The sequence below is a fragment of the Malaclemys terrapin genome, chromosome 3, assembly GCF_027887155.1.
Source record: "Malaclemys terrapin pileata isolate rMalTer1 chromosome 3, rMalTer1.hap1, whole genome shotgun sequence".
Lineage (NCBI taxonomy): Eukaryota > Metazoa > Chordata > Testudines > Emydidae > Malaclemys > Malaclemys terrapin.
In genome coordinates this window covers 39115108-39140106 of record NC_071507.1, presented here as the reverse complement: position 1 = coordinate 39140106, position 24999 = coordinate 39115108, and the positions used below count along the sequence as shown (strand labels likewise).

The 24999-nt window shown below is 41.4% G+C and overlaps 1 protein-coding gene across 2 annotated transcripts in view; it reads left to right on the top strand.

Moving 5' to 3' along the window:
• Positions 1–24999, top strand: part of MTA3 (metastasis associated 1 family member 3) — a 189373-nt gene that overhangs the window by 153246 nt on the left and 11128 nt on the right. For both annotated transcript variants that reach the window (XM_054023618.1, XM_054023619.1), the window contains exons 15-16: positions 13348–13434; positions 20321–20467. In XM_054023618.1, the coding sequence (XP_053879593.1) occupies positions 13348–13434; positions 20321–20467 (234 nt within the window). The remainder of the gene's footprint in view (positions 1–13347; positions 13435–20320; positions 20468–24999) is intronic.

The following is a 24999-nucleotide window of genomic DNA, read 5'->3' as shown; positions in this document are numbered from 1 at the left end:
TCCCTGAAAAAGCCAGTGAGATACAAATCTGTTTCGTGCAAATATGTGGGGCTTTGGACCTTGAGATCAGATGCTCAAGCAAATGAGTTCTCTTAGGGCTACCTGGGAAATTTTATGGAAAGTTGAAGCTATTCAAAGGCATTGGAAAAGTTGATTTACAATCCTGGCTCCTGCCAGATGCTATAGAAAGGAATATAGGTCATGTGACATAGATTTTGATGACAGATGGGACCATTAGATATGGCCAGTTGAAGCAATACAACAGGAGAAAACACCTCTTTGCAAGTGGTAGCTAGAACAAGTGGCGAGGTATGTAGACAAGGTGAGGTCTCATCTGCCCTTATTTTCCTCAGAGCTATCTGCATAACTCCCAACTAGCCTTACCTGGAGTTAGACCCCTGGTTGGTGCCAGGCTCTTTCCATTTGGGAGCAAATGGCGATCTATAACTTTGATCAAAATGAGGTCACTGGACATTGTCCAGAGGGGGTACCCTATGTAGCTGTGAATGAATCACAGGAACAGCTTTGGCTCATTCCCAATTTCAAGCAACCCATGGAAATGCCAGGGTATGAATGAAATCATCCATAACCTACTTCAGAACAGAGCAATGCAACCTGTTTCCCATCCTGTTTCTAGCCTCAGAGTATCAGGAACAAACAGAGCAGGGCTGTGTCTGAAACATCTGAATAAGTTCCTAAAGGAGGCTTATCTGCACATTTCCATGTTACCATCTCATGGACATCTAAGTTTTGCATATAAATAGAAGCTTCTTCCCACCCCAACATCAATCATTACTGGTTCAGATCATTTGATCTGAAAATGCCCCCTGGATCTCCTCCAGGGTCATGGCAATATTAATATTGGCTTTATAAAAGAAGGAAATTCACTTTTATTTCTTGCCAGGCAATTTTTCTGATCAGTGATGTGGACAGAGAGAAAGCTTCAAAAAACATACAGAGTTGTATGGTTTCTGTACTATCTTGGATTCATGATGCATATAGACATTGGTTCCAGGGAAGTCAGATATAGACCTGGGCTGGGGCTGAATGTCGTCAGTTACAAGTTCTCCATCTCAGAAGAATGTTAACATAAAGATGAAGACCCCCATAAAGGAAAATAAGTGGTGTCACAGAAACAAAAATTCAGGTCTTACTGGATTAATGATTGCATTAATGAACGAGGCAGAGCAATCCTTATGTCAAATGCCAACTGGGAATAAAAGAATGGGTTCATTCAGGTCCCAATTCAACTCAGGAAATGGGTACCAGAAAGAGTGCAGCATCCATCAGGTAGAACATAATGATTCACTGAAGTCTTGGAGCATTGTTCCTGCCAGGGATAATAGAATAGTGCTGGTCATGACAATCAATTTGTCTGATGAGATTTTCATAAATAAACTAGGGAGAACACAATCAGTTCCACCCCAGTGTAAGATGGAGGATATATAATATACCTCATTCTTCTTTGAGTGCTTGCTCATGTCTATTCCATGCGAGGTGTGTGCACGTGCCGCATGCACCGTTGCTGCAGATTTTTCCCTTCATTGTATCCATTGGGCCGGCTCTAGTGCCCTCTGGAGCCCACGGGCCACACACTGTCTCAGTTCCTTCTTACCGCCCATGACGGTTGCTGAAACGATCCTTCTTGCTTCAGCAAGGCTTCTTCCCAGTGGTCTTCGGACTTTTTCTACATTCATAGTTATCCTATGTAGTGTATATAGTTAGTTAGTTCCTGTCATAGAGGGACTTCTTTGCCCTGGTCCCCGGGCTTCAAGTCTTGTGCCTCCTGTGGCATGCCTATGCCCATGAGTGACCTGCACTCCAGCTGCTTAAAGCGCCTGGGTGAAACTCACGTGAAGGACAAGTGTCTGATCTGTCCAGACTTCAGACTCCATGCTAAAAAGCACTGTCGACTCTGCGAAGGGCCTTGATTCCAGTGTAGGACCCTCCGCCGACACTAGGAAGTTAACGCAGTGCGAGGGGACTGACAGTACCATCAACCCTGGAGGCTTTTCAGGCATCTAGGGACTTTCTCTTTTTTCCAGTCCTGCCAATTCCATTGGGGCATCCACCAGCTCCAGCGTCCAGAAGCAGGAGGGAACAGGGTGCATCAGGCGCTTTCCCGGCACCAGGTCCCCCAGCAAGCACCACCTCATCCCAGTGTCCTGATCTCCAGCACATCGCCAGTCCCTGGAACCTTGGCACCATATGGCAGCAGAAGTGGGTACCGCTCCATGGTGGTTGCCAAGAGAAGAATCCTCCTCAGAGTCTGAAGGTGAACCTTATGTACCGCCAAAAGCCCACCATCAGTACCCAGCCTACATGCCACCAAGCTTCAGCGATGGTTCTACGGTGGGCACCTGTCCTATGTGGCCCTTCTGAAACCCCTGGAGGTTTCCCTCAGTACCTGATCTGTCCTCCCATCACTCCTACTTGGTGGTCTCCAAAAGACAGGCAACAGCTCCTTTCCACTCAGCACTGACCCGAACTCCAGTACCAACATCCAGGAGATGCCTCCAGTGGACATAGTCGAGGAAGAGGAAGGAGCTCCTCCTCGTCCTCCCCAGACAAGGCTGTTGCAGGTCCCAGCAGCCTGCTTCCATATGATGATTTCAGGGCCCATTAGGACCTTCTGAAGCAAGTCACTACTGACCTGGAAACTGAGGAGCTCAAAGAGACATCTCACAGCCTTATTGATATCCTGGTTGCTGCAGTGCCATCCAAGGTGGCCTTGCCCATGAATGAGATGGTGTTGGGACCAATCAAGGCCCTGTGGCAAACTCCTTTTCTGGCCCCCACTTCAAAGAGGGCAGAGTAGAAATAGTGGGTTCGAATATTTACACACACACATACACACACACACTCTCTCCCTCTCTCTCTGTCCCTGGTGGTGTCTGCAGTGAAAGAAAGGGCCAGTCAAGTGCTACCTGAAACACAAAGAGACTAGACCTTTTCGGAAGAAAGGTTTATTCCATGAATATCCTTCAACTATGCATCTCCAACCAGCAAGCTTTGCTGGGGAGATACGATTTTAATCGGTGGGACTCCCTGAATAATTTCAAAGACTCACTGTCCCAAGAGTCAAGATAGGAGTTCGCGGCCCTCTTGGAAGAGGGTAAGAATGTGGCCAGGACCTCTCTCCAGGCGGCTCTGGCCGCTGCCAACTCGGTGGCCTGGACAGTGGCCTCTGCGATCACCACGAGGTCCTGTTCCTGGCTCCTGTCCTCCAGCCTTCCTCACGAGGTCTAACAGTCCATCCAGGACCTCCCCTTTGAAGGCTCCTCCTTTTTCTCAGAGCAGATGGACACGAGACTTCATGGATTGAAGGACTCAAGGGCCACTCTGTGATCCTTAGGCCCATATGCTCTGTCTGCTTCCAGAAAGCACTTCAGGCCCCAGGCAGCCTTCTCTGTTCTCAGCGCCTCCAAGACAAGAGCCCTACAAAAGAAAAGGGAGGGGTTATAAATGGCGCCAACCTCTTCTGCCCACCTCAGCCTCCAAGTCGGGGTCTTAGAGATATTCCGGTGTGCCCAGGCAGGCCTTTAGAAGGTGCACTCGAGGGCGCTGTACCAGTCACCGTTTCAAATCAGCCTCCCCTCTCATTTTTGGACCATTTGTTGCTCTTCAGCCTGGCATGATCATTCATATCATCGGACCTTTGGGTCCTGAACACAGTGACAGCCAGTTATACCCTGCAGTTTCATAACTCTTGTTCTGTGAGCTGTGTTGCTCGTGTCTATTCCGTGACCCACCCTCCTACCTCTGTCTGAGTTACCAGCAAGAAAGAACTGAGAGGATGTGTGGCAGGTGGCGCCACCTAAACTGGCACATAAACATGCAACTCCAGAGGGCACTAGAGCCAGCCCAATGGATACCACTGAGGGAAAAATCTCCAGCAACAGGACACACGGCGTGCACACACCTCGCATGGAATGGACACGAGCAACACATCTCAAAGAATAACAGTTACGAAGCGTTAATAACTGATTTTTTGGGGATATCCATATTTAAAGGATGTTCCTGCTTCCCACCCTGAAAGCCCACTGCTGTGAAAATCCCATTGTAGTAGATCTGTAGACCTTAGCATGATGAAGAAAGGAACACTTATTTGTGCTTACCTGAAAAATGTCTTTCTTTTGAGCAATAAGGTTCTCAGACCTACCCTGACAAATATCATCCAGAATAGAGACAGAAACTGACATCCCAGGATCTGGGTTGGTTTCATTAATTTCTCAAGCTCTGTAGTATGAGAAATTGCTGAGCTTTTTCCTCAATGCATATTTAACACTATCTGTGGCTTAGGAAAGTAGAACTGAATTGTCTTGACTGGAAGAAATTTAAGGGGGTGCAGCATTCCCCTGCTACCAGTGACTGACAAGTCTGGTTTTGCCACAAGCATGCCAAAGTACCCATTGTAATGGATCTGTGGATCTTATCACTGGGAGAAAAGAGATTTTTCCTATTCTGCTCACATTTATAGCAATGTAAATCGGGAATAACTCACCAGAGGACAATGTAGTTATGCTGGATTTACACAACTGAGAGCAGAATTTATGCAATTTGGCAATAAATCTGGATAGTTGTCTCTAAATGTTATCAACATTTAATTGCCAGATATACAGCTTTAAATAACAAAAGATCTGAACCTGGTACTTCATGTTGTGGACTGCTTCAATAACAAAAAGATGTACATTCTGCTTCATTTTTATTTCTATAGATCAAGTCCTAATATTGATTTGCCTACCTTTCTGAGTGGCTAAAGCATATACTGTACATTTACCAAACTATTGCTTATTAATTCACATGAGGTGCTTGTATCAAGAATTTAGATTTTCTACCAATGACCTTACTGGCTAAATCTAGTCTGAAAATATTTTTTACCAGTAGTTTTTTTTAATGTATTACATTTTTATGCTGCCTTAAAGTATGACATATCAAAGCCAGAAAATGATTATTTTTTTTTATGTATAGAACACATTTTTGCCATAGTGGCCAGGCACTTACAGTTAAAGAATATTAAAATTCCATAAAACTGCTTTTAAAAAAGGCAAATAAGTATATCTGATATCACACCCAGAGTCTTACTAGGGATCAAGAGGATTTAATCCCAAATGAGACAGCCCTGTGTCTGGGCCCGGAGATTTTCAACCCCAGGAGGAGCTGACAGCAAAAGCCTTGCAGGAGATCAGCTCCGAGGACAAACACTCAAGATTGCACAGTTCCAAAAGTGTGTGTATGTCCATCTCCAGACTCCTTACAAGACCAGTAAGGAGTGATATTGGTTGACATGACATCTAGGAAGAAACCAGTAATATGCAGAGCAGTTTCATCAGAGAGGCTACCACATTTTCCTGTTTGCCTTTCGAGCCACCATAACCTGCATTATCAGTTACAGGGCCTTTCCATTGTGATTACATCAGGCCCTGGCTTTAGTTAAAGCTATGAAGAAAGGACACGAAGAACCAAATCCATCTTGAGGATTTGCTCTTCTTCGTCTCTTTAGTATATGATAAATCAGATGGAATAATGCATTTCTCCTCTTGTTCCCCCCTATGATTGATGGCCTCCAAGCATTCACATTTGGCCTTTGTCACTGGACGTAGATTTCATACCCCCTGATCCATGCTTCATTTACCAGCATCAGGTGTTTTGTTGGGACCCTGAACATGGAGGTCAGAGAGCACTGTTCTGGGCAAACTCCAACTGTTCAGTCAAGAGGCAGAATCAGTAGTTTATACCCAGGCATAGCTTTCCCTGAGGAAGGCTTGTTCCTTTCAGAGTCAAAGGCTACTACCATTCCTGAGTGCTGCATTTCCAAGCAAGCCAGCCTCCTCTACTTCTTGTCATAAGCAACAGTGTTATCCTGCCAGCCAAGATAGGTTGCAGCCCAGTTGGGTGTAGTTTTGATTTTTTCCCCTTAAGTCCTGGAGTAACTTGTGAGCCATAAAAGGAGTCATAACCCCTTAAGAAAACCATAGCTAGATGTTGTACATAAGCATTTAAGGTAAAGAGTATTGTGAATGTAGGATTGAGGGTACCGAAAGGACGGAAGAAGCAGCAAATTTGCAACTGAGGAGAAAAAGCAAAGAGCAGCTTGCAAGAAGAGAAGCATGTCTACATGGGATTTAAGAACTACTCATCCGTCACTCTCTCCAGACAGGAATAGGGATGAGCAGCTGGCTTAAGAATCTGAACAGTTGTAGTGGTGGACTGTCATTAGCATGTGGATGATTGGAAGAGACAAAGCATAAAAGGAATCCAGAGGGTGGTAAGTCTTTGGTATATAATATACAGTGTCAAAAACCTTTAGTGGTCAACTAATAACTGGGTTCCAAAGTATGTTCAGGAGAAGTCAGAGTATGGAGGCAAAATAATGATCACAAAAGGGAAGGGATGTGGACAAAATTACTTTGCTTGTTTTAGAGCAAAAGTTTAAATGAATTGGAAAGGGCAGGATTTGATCTGTAAGAGTCTGAACCATTTACTTGCAGCTCTGTGACCCGTCACTACATGGTCAGGAGGCTTTTCTCATCTGATCAGAAGGCTTAGGAGTCAAGGCCACTATGTGTGATGGTTAGAGTGACTGTTGTTGCCATTTTCATTGTTTTCTTGGTATTGGGTGAAAATTCAAGGGAATTCAACTGGACACTGATTAGGCAGCTCTCTGAGTTTGTGTTTTGGGGCAAGAAGAGGGGCACACTCAAAAAGATATGTTCTACATCTGGATTCACTTGACCTGAGAACGCCAGTCTCCATTTTTTAATGTAAATTTCAACTCAGGATAGTCTTTTTTTTAATTCCTGCCTCAACTGTTGTGTGTTGTTACTAAGCTCTGTAAAATAGCTGCTGGGTTCCAACCCAAAGGTGGTTGCATGTCAGTGGTGGGTGAAGTGTAGTTTGTGTATTACTTTAAATTTGTGAATTTTGGAATCCTCTTCTTGTTTCAGGTGATTTTGGTAACCTTCATTGGCATGTTGGTTTTCCTTGAATTTTATAATGTGTGGAGGAGTCTGTTACTAGAGATGATTGGTTTTCCTGACCCACAAGAATTTTCCAGATTTTGAACATTTTTTCTGTCCCAGATTGGGAGGAAGAGTTGAAATCTTGAAAAATTTCACAAACCAATAATCCAAAAAATTGTGTGAATCTGGTCAATCAAAAAGTTTTGTTGCAGTTTTCAACCTTTTATTGTTTTTAACCTTTTAAAAAAGTATAAATAAACTGACATTTTGAAGCGCAAAGTTATTTAAAATGAAAAACCAGAATGTTTTGTTTGGATGTTTTCTAAAGAGGACACTTCAACAATTTACAGAGTAGCAGCCGTGTTAGTCTGTATCCGCAGAAAGAACAGGAGTACTTGTGGCACCCTAGAGACTAACAAATTTATTTGAGCATAAGTTTTCGTGGGCTACAGCCCACTTCTTTGGATGCATAGAATGGAACATATAGCAAGGAGATATATATACACACAGAGAACATGAAAAGGTGGGGGTTGTCCTACGCACTCTAAGAGGCTAATTAATTAAGATGAGCTATAATCAGCAGGAGAAAAAAAACTTTTGAAGTGATAATCAAGATGGCCTATTTCAGACACTTTGACAAGAAGGTGTGAGGATACTTAACATAGGAAAATAGATTTAATGTGTGTAATGGCTCAGCCATTCCCAGAAACTATTTTTTCAAATGTTTTTGAATTGTGAGTTTTGCCAAAACAGACTCTCTCCCACAGATCGTTTTGGTTTCAAAGCATAGGCATTTTCTAATGACAAAAATGTTTCGTTGGAGAATTCCTGACGTGCTCTATTTGTTATGTACTATGGGAGTTTTGCTGTTATCCTCAGTGGGGTCAGGACTTCACCCCTTACATCAGCAGATGCCTTTCTGAAGATGGTATTAAACATTAAGTAGCACAGTGAGATCCTGATCGCAGGATATCTAGATGCTACTGTAATACAAATAATTAATAATAAAATAACTGAGAGAAGACTAGAGGTTTAGATTGATGCCTTTCCTCATAGATCTAATACTGAAAGTTCAGTCAAAAGATGGTCGGAAACCACTCAACCAGACAACATGCAGTGCTAAGAACTGAGATTAGGAGAGCTAGCTAGTGTTTGGGTAGGAAACCACATTTCCTGTATAGAAAGCTCAAGAGAGTGGAGAACAGTGCTAAGCGAAAAGCATAAAGGACGGAGGATTAAAAGAAACCTTACTTCACAGAAAACGTGTCAGATCCCAGCCTTCTGGTGGGCAAAGATTCAATGTCACTAATCAGAATAGAAGAAAATCACAAGAGTAAATCTGTTCTTACTCTGGCTGGAAATAAAAATCATGCACTGTATATCATCTTAGTTGGAACTAGAACTTAGATGTTGATGCCCTTTGAAAATTTTCAGCTGAAACCTGTTATCTTTACATCTTTTCATACCTTTATCTTATGCAAACACTGGCTGCTGAGCTAGAGCTGGTGCCATTGTGAGGTGTTCATTCTTTAAGGAAAAAGACTGTTTATGTTGATGCTTGGGAGATTCACAAGACTAGGTGTTTCTGACAATAGACGAGGTCAGTCATAATATAATCTTAACATATAGGCAATAGCTATGCCTTCTCAATTTGTGAGCTTGGCGAGTCTCGTAAATTAGCAGATTGACCTTGGTCAGTGCTTGAATGGGAGGCCTCTCGGAAAACCGAAGAAGTAGGTTGGTAATTCAAGTTGATGGCACTCTTCTTTGAATCTGAGTTGAACCTGCGGCCCAGCATGATTCATGTCAGCAGGATTGGGAGCAGACTGCTGCTGGAGATGCTGTTTTTCAGATGACATATAAAACCAAAATCTTGACCATTTCTTACTGTGAAACATCCTGTGACACTTTTCACAAGAGTAGGGGTGGCTGCTCTGGTACCTGGCCAATTTCCAATGTGAATAACAATTGCATTCTATCTATTTAAGGCTTTATCACCACTGTCGACTTTGTCACTGGTGCCCACTGGAATCGCTGGTGTTCAAATGTTATGGGTGTCTGACCAGTGCAAGGATTAAAGTTAATATTATGGCCAAAATGTTCAAATCCTGGTATTCTAAATCCATAACGAGCCACCTGAATAAAAGTGCCCTGATGTTTCACTGGGGGAAATTCAGGTGCCTAACTTTAGACATTTTTGAAAAATTTGATTTTTATTTATTTTAAAGATAGAGGGCCCTATTCTCATTTACACGATTGCCTCTTTGTAGTGTTCTGCAGTACAAAAGAGGATTTAATGTAAATGAGAAGCATCCCCCTACTTTTTTTAGTTTTCTGTACATCTCTTATTTTGCAGTACTCTACTATTTTATTTTATTTTTTTATAAAAGCTGATAGTTTATAAACACAATAATAAGTTATACTTCTTTTACATGGAAGTTAAAGGCCACTGCTTTTTAAGTGCTTTTGGATGAAAGAAGAAATCTCCTTGCTTAACATGACCACTTCTTGAATATTTCATTCTTTGAAATGGCAGTAAGGATGTGGAACAAACACAGTATTTTCCAACTCCGTTTAAATGAGCAGATCGGTTTGGTCAACAATTTGACCTACCTTATTTTTTTTTACATTTCTTTGTGAAGTCCGTGTATTTCTTTGAGTCTCCAAAAAGTCCATAAACCCTAAACGATCTTTTTCCTTAAAGAATGAACACCTCACAATGGCTCCAGCTCAGCAGCCAGTGTTTGCATAAGATAAAGGTATGAGAAGATGTAAAGATAACAGGTTTCAGCTGAAAATTTTCAAAGGAATTTTTGTAACAGTGAATGGAATGGATTGAAAAGTGTGTTTTGAGGAAATTTAACATAAGAATCGAAGCAAACATTGTCGTTGCATATTGAGAAGCCTATTTCCTGGATAATACGACTGTATTCATTTAGAAGATGTGGTAGCTGCTGCATTTGCCCTGGAAAGTGGATTCCATTGAATCACAAACATTTTTCTTGTAGACTACCTTACAGATGAGTGGGTTAGTTTAAAAAGATTTTCTGAAGGCTGTTGTTAGCATGAGAAGGCTGAATCTGAATGAGACACAAATGAGAACCTTTTGCATTATTCTAACAACTTCCCTTGTGCAGAGTGAGGTTAGACTTGTAACCGCAAAGGTGGTGTAGATATGAGATTCTGTAGCTAGTAATGAGGGGGTTTTATTCTTAATTTGACAGAGCCTTACATAACAGTTATCATGAAATATTTGTTACCAGGATTTGTGGTTTAGTTTTATTTTTAATATTCTAATTCAACGAATGTATTTTAATAGGTTTTCACCAAACCTTAAAAGAACACCTGGCTCTAGGGGGACTTTAATGTTAATCCTATTGAAACATCAATCTGTCTGTCTTCCAGTAGGAAAGACAGGACTATTACCATAAATAGCGATACAAACTCCTACAAACCTAGACCCCAATCCAGCAAAGACTTATGCACATGCTTAACAGGGTAGGGGTGAAATTCTGGCCCCAGTGTGAGATTCCCATTGGCTTCATTGGGGCCAGGATTTCACGGTAGTAATAATCCCAGTTACTTCTCTGAGACCACTACTAAGGCTTGATCATGCACCAGTGACGTCAAATGGGAGTTCTGCAATTAACTACAATGGGAACAGGATCAGTCCCCCCGTTGGTAAAGTTAAGCGCATGTTACAGGATCAACCTCCCTTGTAAACTTCAAAAGGCCAAATGTACCATTAAAAGATCGACTGATTTCTCTGACAACCCCAGGAGCCCCCTTCCTGGATCCTGCCCAACTTCTTGACAAGGAACAGGTAGGCATTTTTGAAAGATGAGCGTTAAACATGTCAGCAATAAATGCCTCTTATAAACTGTTGGCTTTTGAGTTTAGTATTTTACACAGCTTTTACACAGAAATCCATGGTTCAGGAACAGAGCAGCAGGCAATCAGCAGCATATGCCTATACTGTGAGAGGTAACTATAGAATACTGTTTTAAAAACGATTTTGACTGTTTTAGGAAAAGGCTGTTCTGCTGCACCCACTGCCTCTCTGTGGTGGTCAAGCAGTATGACAGCAGTACTATAGTTGGGGTGTGTTTCAGACCCGCGTCCACTATCTGGCACATGACTTCCTTACCCGGATTCGATGACATTTTACAGACAATGTGAAGTTTATCTCACAGATTACTTCACAGTGTCTGCTTCCCCTCCCCAAAGTAGCTGTAAAAATATCTACTGTGTTTATCCTACTAAGGGAGTTAATGGAGAAACCTCTTTCTCTTCTCTCATTTAAAATATCTGAAGTGTAACAGTTTTAAGTTACTTAATAATGTTGGCTGAGTTAGTCCTAATGCATTTTTTCACTGAGAAGAGCATTTGTAGTTTAATATAAAGTACTCTATGTACTTGGCTTTTAGAGTATTTGAGATCTTGAGCCTTTGAGCTTCCCAGATATCAGCTGTCTAATGAAACTTGCAGTAGGAGCACAGAGCATATAATCATTTCATTTCTCCATGTATGCTGCTTAATATATTTTAACCATTATGAAGATTTGATAGCCTATTTGTTTAAAAATGGTTGTGAACTTACCTTTATGAAAAATCCAAGTTTGAAAATAAATGCTGCAGCTGTTATTGATCTCCTGGCAAAGCACCATGCGAATTTTTCGTAGGATTGCATGGAATTTGCATATGAAATTACAAATTTCTGGAAGGTGCAATTTCATCTTTATTTTTCTCAAATATAAATTGACCCATATGGTACTCCTGGCCACAAGGGTGTTTGTGTGTGTTGATCGTTTTGTGCTGGGATAAAATGAATAGGAAGGAATTCTTTATTTAAAAACTAGACACAAGGCAGAGGCAAAGTAGAGACTGGATAAATGGTTGAGTTTTGGAGTCAGATGCTCGAATCCTTATTTTTAGCAGATTGGATCACACACATGTTGGTGTATGGACCTGCATATAATATGTGTTTGTGTAAGAAGCAGTGGGAGTTTGGGATGTGCAAAGTATGCAGAAATGAGCCTATACCTTTATGTGGGGCACACTGAAAGCACCATATGATTATTCCTAGTGCTACTGGAAAAGAGACCAATCAGTCTTTCCAACTATTTTTAAAAAACGATGTATTTGGCTTCCATTCATTCAAGTCAATGGTAAAACTGTTCATCTGTATTCTTGTCAAATTTAAATGACAACAAGACTCGAGAAAGTTAACAAAGATAAAAAAGAATCTCTGATATACTATTGGCCCCATAACTGATTCTTTTGTTGAAAAGCTGATGAGTTTTGAATCCCATTCCTCATCCTGTGACAGCTAATTATGCAACACTTGGGATATTTGTGCTGAGTACTTTATTTTTTTCTCTGCCTGAAACTTCTTACAGTAGGTTATGAGCAGTCTGATGAGTACTTTTATGAGCTAATAAACCTCCTGCATGATTCTGTTCTGACTGATGGATGAAGTCCTCTGTCTGGAACGAGGTAAATTCAAACATCCCATCTAATGACTTTGATATAGGGTACACAAAAATGCAGAATATAATGAATAAAGCTGAAGGACCTTCTCAAAAGTGCAAACTGAGGTAAAAATATGTAATATAATAATGATGAAATCCTGGCCTGATTGAAGTCAATGGCAAAATTCCCATTGACTTCTTTGGGGCCAGGATTTAACCCATAGTTTCTATTTATGAAAGATACATTTTTCTGTTGATAAATATCATTATTGGTAACTTGTTATAGCAGGTTTCTTTTAAGCTTATCCTTGTAATAATCACCTACAGTGTTACATTTTACTTACTAAGAACGATATATAACACCACATTACCAGGGTAGCATAGGCGGAGTATTTAGCAAGTTCCAAATCTTAAATAATAATAGTTTCTCACAGTGAAGTTAATTCACAATTTCAGAGCCAGACAAGCCTGTTAAAAACTAATGCAATGAGGCTTTCTGTTTAATTAGACTATTAGCCATGTCTGTTAATGCCCAAGACTGTTTTTGTTATTTTTATTCATTTTTTTAAAAATCACTTTTTCATCTTCATGATGTTTTCTTTTGCATCGAGTTGGTCATTTTCCAAAAGGTTTTGTAGCCACCCTGTGTACTAAAAATAGGTTCTCACAAATATTATCTTTTCATGTTTACATACATGAGCATATGTCCTGATTTTGCATCCTAGTCTTTAGTATGTGTGCATCAGAGGAATACAAGATAAAAAGAAATTATTTTTCTTTTAGTCAGTAATATGTCATACTAAGAATATGTAGAGAAAATGTACAGATGTACCATAATTATTTATGTAATTTGTGAACTAGCCTGTTAAAATTAAATTATTTTATTTTAAACTCTCTAAATTTTTTTATCCTCAGATGCAGACCGACATTGTGAAATAGTTGGAAGTCCTCTGAAGATCAAAAGCACTAGAAAACCGCTGTCTTGTATCATCGGATATTTAGGTGAGTATTTTCCCTTTGAGGAAAGTGAGATGTCAATACTTTAACAGTATTTAAAAATCGTACTCACCAATAAGGGAATTCATAACAACATGGCAACAGTATGAATAAGAAAATACATTATTAGAACCTCAGATGTGCTATTCTAATTGTTTGAGGTTGCACTATTTAGTTAGAATGCCTTTAGTCATCGGTGTAAAATGGCATATTTAGCATGTGAAAAATAATCTGGCAATCTGATTTTTTTTTTAAATAATTTTTACCTCAATGGTAATGAGTTGTCCGTTGGCACCTTAAAAAATAATAGATTTATTTGGGCATAAGCTTTCAGAGGTAAAACCACTTCTTCAGATGCATGGAGTGAAAATTACAGATACAGGCATAAATATATTGGCACATGAAGAGAAGGGAGTTCCTTACAAGTGGAGAACCAGTGATGACAAGACCAGATCAGTCAGGGTGGATGTGGTCCATTCCCAATAACTGATGAAGAGGTGTCAATACCAAGAGAGGGAAAATTGCTTTTGTAGTGAGCCAGCCACTCCCAGTCCCTATTCAAGCCCAAATTAATGGTGTTAAATTTGCATATGAATTATAGCTCAGTTTTTGAAGTTTTTGTTGTTGAAGAATGGCTACTTCTAAATCTGTTATTGAATGTCCAGGGAGATTGAAGTGTTCTCCTACTGACTTTTGTATGTTATCATTCCTGATGTCTGATTTGTGTCCATTTATTCTTTTACATAGAGACTGTCCGGTTTGGCCAATGTACATGGCAGAGGGGCATTGCTGGCATATGATGGTATATATCACATGAGTAGATGCGCAGGTGAATGAGCCCCTGATGGTGATGTGGTTGGGTCCTATGATGGTGTCGCTAGAGTAGATATGGGGACAGAGTAGAGTAGGGTTTGTTACAGAGATTGGTTCCTGGGGTGGTGTGGTGTGTAGTTGCTGGTCAGTATTTGCTTCAGGTTGGGGGCTTCAGGTTTGGGGGGGGCAGAGTTCAAAGAGAAACTGCTGAGCTACAATTCATTTGCAAACTTAAAACCATTAATTTGGGTTTGACTAGGGACTGGGAGTGGCTGGCTCACTTACAAAAGCAATTTTCCCTCTCTTGGTATTGACACCTTCTCATCAATTATTGTGAGTGGACCACATCCACCCTGACTGAATTGGCCTTGTCATCACTGGTTCTCCACTTGTAAGGTAACTCCCTTCTCTTCATGTGCCAATATATTTACGCTTTTATCTGTAATTTTCACTCCATGCATCTGAAGAAGTGGGTTTTTACCCACGAAAGCTTATGCCCAAATAAATCTGTTGGTCTTTAAGGTGCCACCAGACTCCTCGTTGTTTTTGGGGATACAGACTAACATGGCTGCCACTCTGATATCAATGGTGACATTTTCAAAAGCATTCGATGGTGGTCTTCAAAAGGGAGCAGAGTTAGACCAATGCTGAGCACTTTTCAGAATTCCATTCTAAGATGTTACCAATTTTTTCTAATCTACAAACCTGCTTAGAAAGATGTGATGTTATCCGGTGCAAAACCAGGAAAGAGACTATATCAGCATGTTATGACATATTTGGATCACAGCTCCTAGGAAGAAAAAGTGGAAGAAGGGGGTACTGGAGAGAAGGGGATAAAGGAGATTCCAGTATTTTTAGCTCAATATTAATAAATCAAAAACTGCCATCTTAAAAAGGGGCCACTGATGGCAATTAAATATTTATGCATTCACTACAGAGATAGGGAAAGTGCTTTAAGCTATACTATTCCATATAAAGATGTCAGTCTAATTCTTAGAGGCACAAGGAAGTAGAGATAAGCATTAAGAATAAGCAGAGCAACAAAAAGTGAGCCAAATATTACCCCCATGTAATGCTATCTGAAGTAATGCTATGAAGCCAATGGTGTTACAATCGATTTACACAGATGTAACTGACAGTGGAAATCAACCCACAGTATTCACTGAAATTCCCATTGAAATCTATCTATCTATCTATCCACACAGAATAAATAATAAAAGTCTCAGGATTTTTCCCAGTATTAATAAACTGAAGTCTAAAACTGACAAATAGGAACTTTTAGAAAGAGTCCTGGGCAGATGTTATTTATTAATCTGGACATCTTTTGGCCTCAGAAGTCCAAAAACATATATTCTTGCCCCTCAGTAGTGGCCTTATGCTTATCAAGGGAAAAACACAGCTGCTTGTTCCCTAAATAGCTGCAAATTCAACCTTAAGCAATCTAGTTTCTTATGCTGAGTTGAATTACCTGGGCCAATTTGGGAAAACAGAGAACAACATATTCCCATGAAGTATTATCTCCCTGAAAGTGGGCCTGCAGAGTGAAAATGATGAAATTTATTATGAAAAGATAAATGATGACAATATTTGCTCTGTTTCACTTTTGCCAATTTGTTTGTTTCGATTACTAATCTGAACAATACAACAGATGAGATAGCTCCACAGAAGGTGGCTAGTCGGTGGCTTTTAGTGTTGCTTAGTGTGCGTATTTGAATAAAATAAAGTCTGACCTTATACAATCTGTAGGATATTATTTTGCTTCTAAAATTCATCCCATGCCATATCTGAGGTCTGCTTTTCATTTTTCCATACCGTTCCATCAAATATTTGTTAGAACACATTTAGTTATGCCTCATAGGAGATCATTTTTTCTCTTCATTCCGTGAAAGAATGTCAAAAGAGCTTCCACCTACCCACTCATTCTGAATCATGGCTTTCCATTATCCCTTTTCTGCTTCTTGAGGAGCGCATTGCACAGCAGGACTAAGCATTAAAGATTGCCTAATCTAATCCAAGGCCCCTCCTTGGAGAGATTGGGATTCCTTCCTGTGCAATCAATTTAGCTTTCACTGTGTGTAGTGAACAAAAATCCCTGAAGTGAATCTTGCTTACTTGAGTGTCTTATATTGCCCGTTAGTGCATAGCTGCTTTTCCACTTGGCAGACCTAAGTCAACATTTGCACCTGTGGTAGTTGAGAAGCAATGAGTTGGAGTGACAGGTGCTCGGTACCTCTGAAAATTAGGTCACTTATTTAGGTTCCTAACTTGAGTCAACTTAAAAAAAAATTGTCCCTAATTTATTTTCATTTTTGGTATTTTGATTGCCTTAGTAGTGTTACCTGAGATAGATAACCCCTTTGAGGGTAAGGATTGTAATTTACTATAGCCCGGATCCTCAAAGTTATTAGGCACTTAACTGTCACTGAAGTCAATGGCAATTAGGCACCCTAAATACTTTTGAGGATCTGAACCTATATGTTTATACAGTGTCTAGCACAATATCCAACCTGGCTGGCTTCAAAGCATTAGCACAGTATAAATGTTAATAATAAGTGCTTGAAGTATTAATTTGCCTTACTTTTGATTACTGAAATGGAAATATAAAATGAGTCATGCTTAGTGGTTATGTGTTGTACTGCTATGCAAGTGACCTAAATGAGATCCCTAGGATGTGACCCAAGATTGATTTTCCAGGCAATCTTAATTCGGGCATTTCCTAACTTTTGCTTGGTTGACTTTATAACCTGAGTAATGTTCTTTTCACATAGTTTTTGTTGTGTGTAATTTCCTAGTTTTTTAAAAAGGAAACTGGAAAAAAACAGAAATTCTATCATATGGTATAATATTGTCACCCACGTGGGTCGTCAGCAGGGTTAGAACCTTTAGATCCATCACGCAGGCCTCTGCCACTTGAGCTAATGGATTAACTGATAGTAATAATGGGTTGCTGTCCTCTATGGACCAGCACTAGAGGAGCATGGGACACTTTGCCAGAAGGTTTCACAGATATTTGCTGACGGCAGAGGAACTCTGAGACTCAGGAATCTTGGGTTCCATTTCAGGCTCTGGAGAGGAATGTACAGTGGTGGATTAGCTACTGGGCCAATAGGGCCCGTGCCCAGTGGCCCCGGCAAAAATCTGCTGCCAGGTGGCAGAAGCCCGGAGTCCCAGCTGCTGGGCAGGCGGGGGAAGCCCCCGTCCCCAGCAGAAGCCGCAGGATGGGAGAAGCCCCTGTGCCCCCCACCCCAACCCTGTCCCCGTCAGAAGCTGCCAGACAGGGGAAGCCCCAGCAGCCCCCCTGACACCGTCCCCAGCAAAAGCTGCGGGATGGGGGAAGACCCAATGCCCGCCTCCCCCGAACCCCATCCCCAGCAGAAGGCCGGGGATGGCAGGGGAAGCCCCCACACCCAACCCCGCTCTCTGGCAGAAGCACGAGGCAGGAGAAGCCCCAGTGCCCTGACCCTGGTCCCCCGCAGAAGTGCAGGGAGTGGTGGGGGAAGCTCCAACACCCGGACCCCCGCTGGGGCCCTGGGACTAGAGGAGCTCTCAGTTCCCACTGCTGCCCTGGCATGGCGCAGGGACAGAGCTTCTCCCATCTTGGGGGCACAGTGGGGAGGGGCAGAAAGGAGAAAACGGGTTGGGGGCCGCAGTGCGGCAGAATGGAGGGGATCCTGGGTGGAGCAGGGGTAGGATTGCAAGGCGTCTGGTTTTCGACCAGAACCCTGGGTCGAAAAGGAACCCTGGCAGTTCCTGACAAGACAGCTGACCAGGCCACTAAAAGTCTGGTTGGCAGCAGCGCCAGTTTGGCAGGCAGGCTCCGTGTCTGGCTCTACGCATCTCCCAGGAAGCAGCCAGCATGCCCCTCTGGCTTTTAAGTGGAGGGGCGGCCAGGGGAGTTCTGGCTTCATATGCTGCCCCCCCACCCACAGGCCCCACACCGAGCGCCGGCTCCACAGCTCCCATTGGCTGGGAACTGCGGGCAGCACCTGTGGGTGGGGGCAGCACACAGAGCCCCGTGGCAGCCCCTCCACCTAGGAGCCAGAAAGACATGCTGGCTGCTTCCCGGGAGCTACCTGAGGTCAACGCCACCTGGAGCCCGCATCCTGAAACCCCTCCCATGCCCCAACCCCTTGCCCCAGCTTGGAATCCACTCCTGCACACAAACTCACTCCTGGAGCCCGTACCCCACACCCCAACCCCTCGGCCCCAGCCCAGAGCCGCCTCCTGCTTTCCAAACTTCTCATCCCCAGCTCCACCCCAGAGCCTGCACCCCCAGCTGGAGCCCTCACCCACCCCCCGCACTCCAACCCCCTACCCCATCTCAGAGCCCCCTCCCGCACCCTGAACCCCTCATTTCTGGCCCCACCCCAGTTCTTCTGGCCCAAGACCCAAGAAGCCTTAATTTGCCTCTGGGAGTGTATCTCTAGTGGGGAGATTCTGCCGCCTGTTCCCCGTAAGCATGACTCTTTCTGCACCATTCCCTCCAAACTGCCCTTGTCCTGCTCCTGTCTCTAGCCCACCCTGGCTCCTCATCCAGCTAGTCCCAGTCTCCAGTCCTCCTCAGGCTTCTCATCCCAGTCCCAGTCTCCTTTCCCAGCAAATCCTGGCCTCGCCCTTCTGTAGTTCCTGTCTCAGTCCCCGCCCAATCCCTGTGCCAATCTTCTTCTTGAGCCATTCCCACATCCCAGCTCTTCCCACGTCCCCATCTCTATTTCCAACCAGTCTCTGCCCCACCTCCAGCTCTTCATCCAATCTCTCTCTCCCTCTTCTCAGGCTCAAGTCATGCCCTGCCCTCCAGCTCAGGTTTTCCTTTTCCACACTCCTCATCCAATCTATGTCTGCCCTCCTCATCCCAGTCTCCTTGCTCAGCCAGTCCCAGGCTTCCCCTATCCCAACTCTTAGTCCCAATTTCCATTTCTCCACCCTGCCAGCCTCTAGTCCTCCCTCTCCAGGCTCCTTATCCCCTTCAGCTTGTCTCCCTTCACTGACTCCGTCAGTCTGGCTTTTGTCATTCCAATCAGGAAGCTTCCCCTCCATTCTGTCTGGGTGCAGCAGGAGGAGTCATTACGAGCACAGGAGAGAGAGCGTCTGCCTGCTCTAAGTTCAGGTACCCTACCTTGGCCCGCAGCTGTAATTGCAGGGAAAGTGCAGCTGTGCCCCAGTTGGAGCATGCTCAGTGTGAACAGACACTTCAAAAAATGTGTCAAATTTTGACAAGTCTCTGCTGAACATGTATCAACTGCAGTTTTTCAAAGGCTTATAACTTGGCAAATGTGTGCAGATTTTCATGGGGAAACAAAAGGCATATTCCTGACACATTGCCATGCCCCTCCCCCATGCTGACACATTTTAAGACTCTGCTGCAAAGCATGGGGGCAATTGAGCTTTTTCAAGAAAAGTTCATCCAAATTTTAACGTGGGGAAGACAATGTAATTTCCTTTCGCTTCTCTCTCAGAAAGAGCTGAACCGTTTTGGCTGAAATTACCCCTCACCCATCATCCCCAAAAATAGATCTGCCTGAGGCAGACACTCAGCATGGAAAATTTCAGTCCAAATGACTAAAGTTTGGCAAAGTTATAAGCAACTAAAAGCAGGGTCTTATAATGGGAGGTGTTGGGCAACTTTAATAATATGCACTGTTACTAGACCCAACTGTAATATAATATACACACCCAAACATACTATAAGGGTTTTACCTGAGTAAATGTTATAAGCTCGTTTGCCCTAATGTGAGGGTCAAATGTGATTTTTGTCCAGCACAAAACTTCAAAGGAATTTGCTAAGGTGTCTTTTTCCCTACCTACTGAACACACACAGTTAAGCAATCAAGGTAGTTACCTCAGGCAGCCCTGAATGAACCAGATGTGTTTCACCTTAGGGAGAGCCATGATAACAAAGACTTGAGATTGAGTCATTATGTAAAAGTTTGGAAACACGCTAGGCCTGGAAACATCCTAGGCCTGGAAAATTGACTTTGAGTTCATTGGAAAATTAAATGTACTTTTAATAGATAAAATGAGTAGATAAAATATTTTAAAATTAAATATTTACAATCTCCTCCCCCCTCAACTCCAACAGAGATTCATCCTGCAATGAAACCTAATGTAGTTAGGTCAATGCCAAGCCTTCAAACCCCAGCTGCGAAACGAATGCTCGCAACCCCTAATCATTCATCCCGAAGTATTTTGGGGAAAAGAAACTACAGCCATCACAATGGACTTGAGGGTACGTAAAGGATTTTGTATGAGGGATTTTTAAAAAAATGATATGAATCTTTTTATGTGAACTAACAAGTATTGCTTCTGTGAACTGAGAAAACTGAAATGTTGGATATTCAGTTAAGTATAAGATACACTAGTAGTATATTACAGTACATTAAGGAATGGATCACAAATTTCTAAATAAAGCAACAGACTACAAGCATAATAATTTTCCTAAGGATGCAACTTTATGAATGTTCCTGCACGTGTAATTAGCACATTTTTGATAGTAATAGTTTTTAAAACTCACTGGGAAGAATAGAATCTGTTCGTTCACTGCTCCGCTTTGAAGATAGATCAGAGTTGTACATTCGTACCAAAATTTGTGCTAGATATATTTAGCATATTTGTGTTGTCAGTTTTAAATGTCATGACTGTGGTGCGTAATGCATTGGAACTGGCTGTAGATTTTAAGCTCTATCTCAACAGATTACTTTGGTTTTGCAGTCCTCAAACTGATATTATTTTCTGCATTGTTTCCTAGTAATCTGCCCTGTTTGCGTAAGAGATCAGGAAAAGAATAAAAATAAGAGGAACAAGTGTAGCAATGGAGACTCTTTGCACTGTTGTTGAAAAAATATTTTTCAGTGATGTCCTTGATTGAATTTTGCCACATTGTATTTATTTATGTACGGCTAGAAGAGTTGATTACTCTTCCTGCTGGTTTACAAACACTTTTGTAATTATTGTATGCATACAGTGTATATAACCTGGTTGAAATATTTGGCTGAAATTCTCAGAGTTGCATTTGGTAGGGAAGAGGGAAAGATAACTTCTAGCCATCCTGTGACCCATGATTCTGGGGCTTAGGACCAGTCCAGTTCCTTCCTTCTGTAAATTAAAACAGTTTATGCCTTGTGGGCCTTTGAGCCCAGTTTCCAGCTGCTTTGCTTCATGGTGTAGTGCAAAGCAGTCAGAGTGGACATGAAAATTGGACAAACATATTGAAAAGGTTTGTGAGTAATTATGAAGGTGACTCAAAACTATTTTAAAGGATTCTTGTACTCTGAAAAGTGACTCTGCTATGGTATCTTTCTGGTGTTTGCATCACCATCATAAACATAAAGATTCTGCAATTGAAACTTAATGAACCATTTTATCTGATGTGCAAGTCAGAATAGAATCCAGCTCATTCTTCTTTAGTTGGGTTGGCTCTGTTTAGCTAGCAGGACTGAAAAGTGAGAGAGCACATTATATTCAGTAAAATAAGCAGATCTGACTGAATAGAAATGGAGAACAGATCAGTGGAATAAAAAAATTCCTCTTTAGTCCTCTTTCAGTGTAGAATTCCACCGAATACTTTTGAACTAACATACATAGATTACTGGCTAGTTGATATTAAAGTTCATTCTGCAATGAAACTGGGAAGCTTAAATTCTGCCCTCTCCGATATTATGAATCCTCATTTTGGTTTCTCTGAGCAAGGCAGTGAGGAGGTAATATGGAACTGGATTTATGGAATCACAAATGGAAAAAAATATGAAAACACTTTGTGATTTTTTTTTTTTTCGCCTCTAAAGTGGCACTTTAGAGGCGAGGGAATCGTCTCTTCATAGAGAGTGTAGATATTAGACCTGGAAAGAGATGTTAGACCATTAAGTCCGCCCCCCCCCCCCCCCGCCATCATAGAAGTAATTGAAGAAGTATTTTATGGTCTATTTGACAGTTTGTATTCTAACCTGGAGAGCCATTCCAACTCCTATTAATCTGGGCCAATCCTGTTCCCCCATCTTTGACTACATATATTGCTTGATCCACACCACCTGATAGCCAGTAACATCCTGAAAACAAGTTCTAGAGGGAGCTATGTACTTATTTTGTCTTCCTGTGTGTTAATCATTTAAAAGCCCTTAAGAAATAGATGTTGTTAGAAGGCTGGTACACTCTGTTCATATGCGTAAACATAGGATTTCCTCCTGAACATGCACTAAAGAGGATTACAATATTTACCAAAGTCTCTCTTTGCTAAACATTAATTATGTACATTATAATATTTGCACTCTAAGTGAATATGGTGTTGCATAGCAGTTTGATAGTACCAAAACGGTCCCTGTCTCAAAAATTCTACAGTCCAAAACAGATAGAATTTACACAGAGATGGATGTGGCCATTAGAGTTTGATTGTTTCATAGTATAGATGTTTCCTTAGATTTTATTTGGGAGTTTGGCATAAGTTAGCAGGGAGGCTGCTCTGGAAATATGGGCTGGCGTAATGAACATCATGAGTTTTTCTTATTACAGTGACATTTGCTAAGTCACAACATTTTATCTATGTTCTAGTGAAAATTTCATCCTATTTTTTATCCACACTTACAAAGCACTGTCTTAAAAAAATGGATGATGGATAAAATATTCTGGTTAATTTATCTGCAGCAATTATACATAAACGAGAAGTATTTGGACCTTAATTCAGTGTGCAAAGAGTCAAATTACACCACTACACAGTAAGCAGATAACCTAACTGCTAAAACGTGCCATCCAAAGGGGCAGGGCCACTACTGTGTGAATCTTATTAGTATAAAGAGCATTATGGATTAAAGTGAAGTGCACTGCACAGGCCAAATGCAATCTGAGGTAGGAAATGATGGTCTTGTTGTAAGGCACCTGATTGTCTCAGGAGACCTGGATTATATTCCTGAGTCAGTCATAGATTCCCTGTTGGACTGTGAGCAAGAATTTATCATGCTTGCCTCAGTTCCCCATCTGTAAAATGAGAATAATGTTACTTCCCTAAAGCACAGGAATGCTGTGCAGTAAATTCATTAATGTTTGTGGGGGACTCGGCTATTCCAGTGATGGTGTCCATAGAAGGACCTACATAAATAGCAAGACCATTTCAAAATATGTTTTGTTTCTTTTACTAAAACAGTCTCAATATTCTCTTCAAAGTAAACTTCCTCAGAAAAATAACTACAAGAGAGCACCATCCATTCTGATGAGCTTGTTTGATTGACAAAGTGCCAACATGGCTAATTGTGCTAGCGTGTCCTTCGTGGGACTATACTTAATTGGTAATCAGGACTTTAGTGGAAAGATTTATTCTACATTTTAAAACAACTCTCAAATTTTAAATTGTCATTTCCTTGAATTATTTTTTGATGGGGAGTAGATCATTTCAAGGAGAACAGATATTTCTAGGTTACAGTGACCATCTGTAGTCTGTAGAGTTCTGTTAAGATAACTATCTTAATGCCTGTTCTGACATACTCTTTAATTAGATCTCTGCATGCCATTGTCCATGAAGTCTGTGGAATAGCTACTGGGGCATCTGACGATATACAAAAGCCCCAAATGTAGTGACAGAAAACCAATTTCCACAAGGGATTAGTGTACACAGAATCCATTTTTTTTTCTTTTGATGGACAGCCTAAAAGGCATTTTCTAAGTAACAGGATGTAAAACTTCACAAACTCAGTACCCAGGATAACCTTCCTTTTTACCTTCTTTATAACACTCCAAACTGTTCTGGCTCTTCTAACAGTTTGCAGCAGGTTTGCTTAAATAATACTCATTTACTTAGGGGAGGAAGCAGTGGTGTGAAGAAACCTGATTTCCTCAAGTGGATTGTATCAGACAAATTGTTTTCAATAAAAAGGTTCCTTGATTATATAGTTTATTATAGATTAATCAGATTAATTGAATTGCACCAAGTTAGGCAACTGGACAGATTCTGGCATACATAACATGTTACTGGCACACTAGAAGGGACAAGATATATAGACCTGAATCAAGAGTATTGCTGTTTGTTTTGGAGAGTCACGGTGTCATACCATGGCTACTTTGGGTTGGATTTTTCTACCATATTATCATTATTACTATGCAACCTAGAGATGTGCTAGTGCCTTACAGAGACTGAGATAGAACCCTGGCAAGGAAGGTTTACAATCTAAAATCTATAGATAGCCTTCTTGCAGTGTTCCAGGTATTTCACAGATCTTGCATTTGACATATTTTCCATTCCAGTGTCTTTCACTGGTTCCTGACTGGTAGGTTTTAATGACAGAAGGGACCATTATTATCATTTAGTCTGACTTCTTGCATAACACAGATTTTACCCAGGAATTACTGCATCAAGCTCATAACTTCTGTTAGAACTATAGCATAACTTTCAGAAAGAGATCATCCAGTCTTCATTTAAGACTTCATGTGATTTAGAATCAATCACATCCCTAAGTAAGTTATTCCAATTGTTAATTACTCTCACCATGATAGAAATAAATGTGCTATTTATTTCTGGTCTGAATTTGTCTAGCTTCCAACCATTGAATCTCATTATGCATTCTTCTGCTAGATTAAAGAGCCCTCTACTATCAGAAGTCTCTTCCCCTCTAGGTACTGGTATTCTGTGATCAAGTCGCCTCTTAACCTTCTCTTGGATAAATTAAATACATTGAGCTTCTTAAGTCTCTCATATATAAGGCACATTTCTTGGATCCAGGATAATAAGCCTTATGAATGGGGGAAGCGGTAGATGTGGTATATCTTCATTTTAGTAAG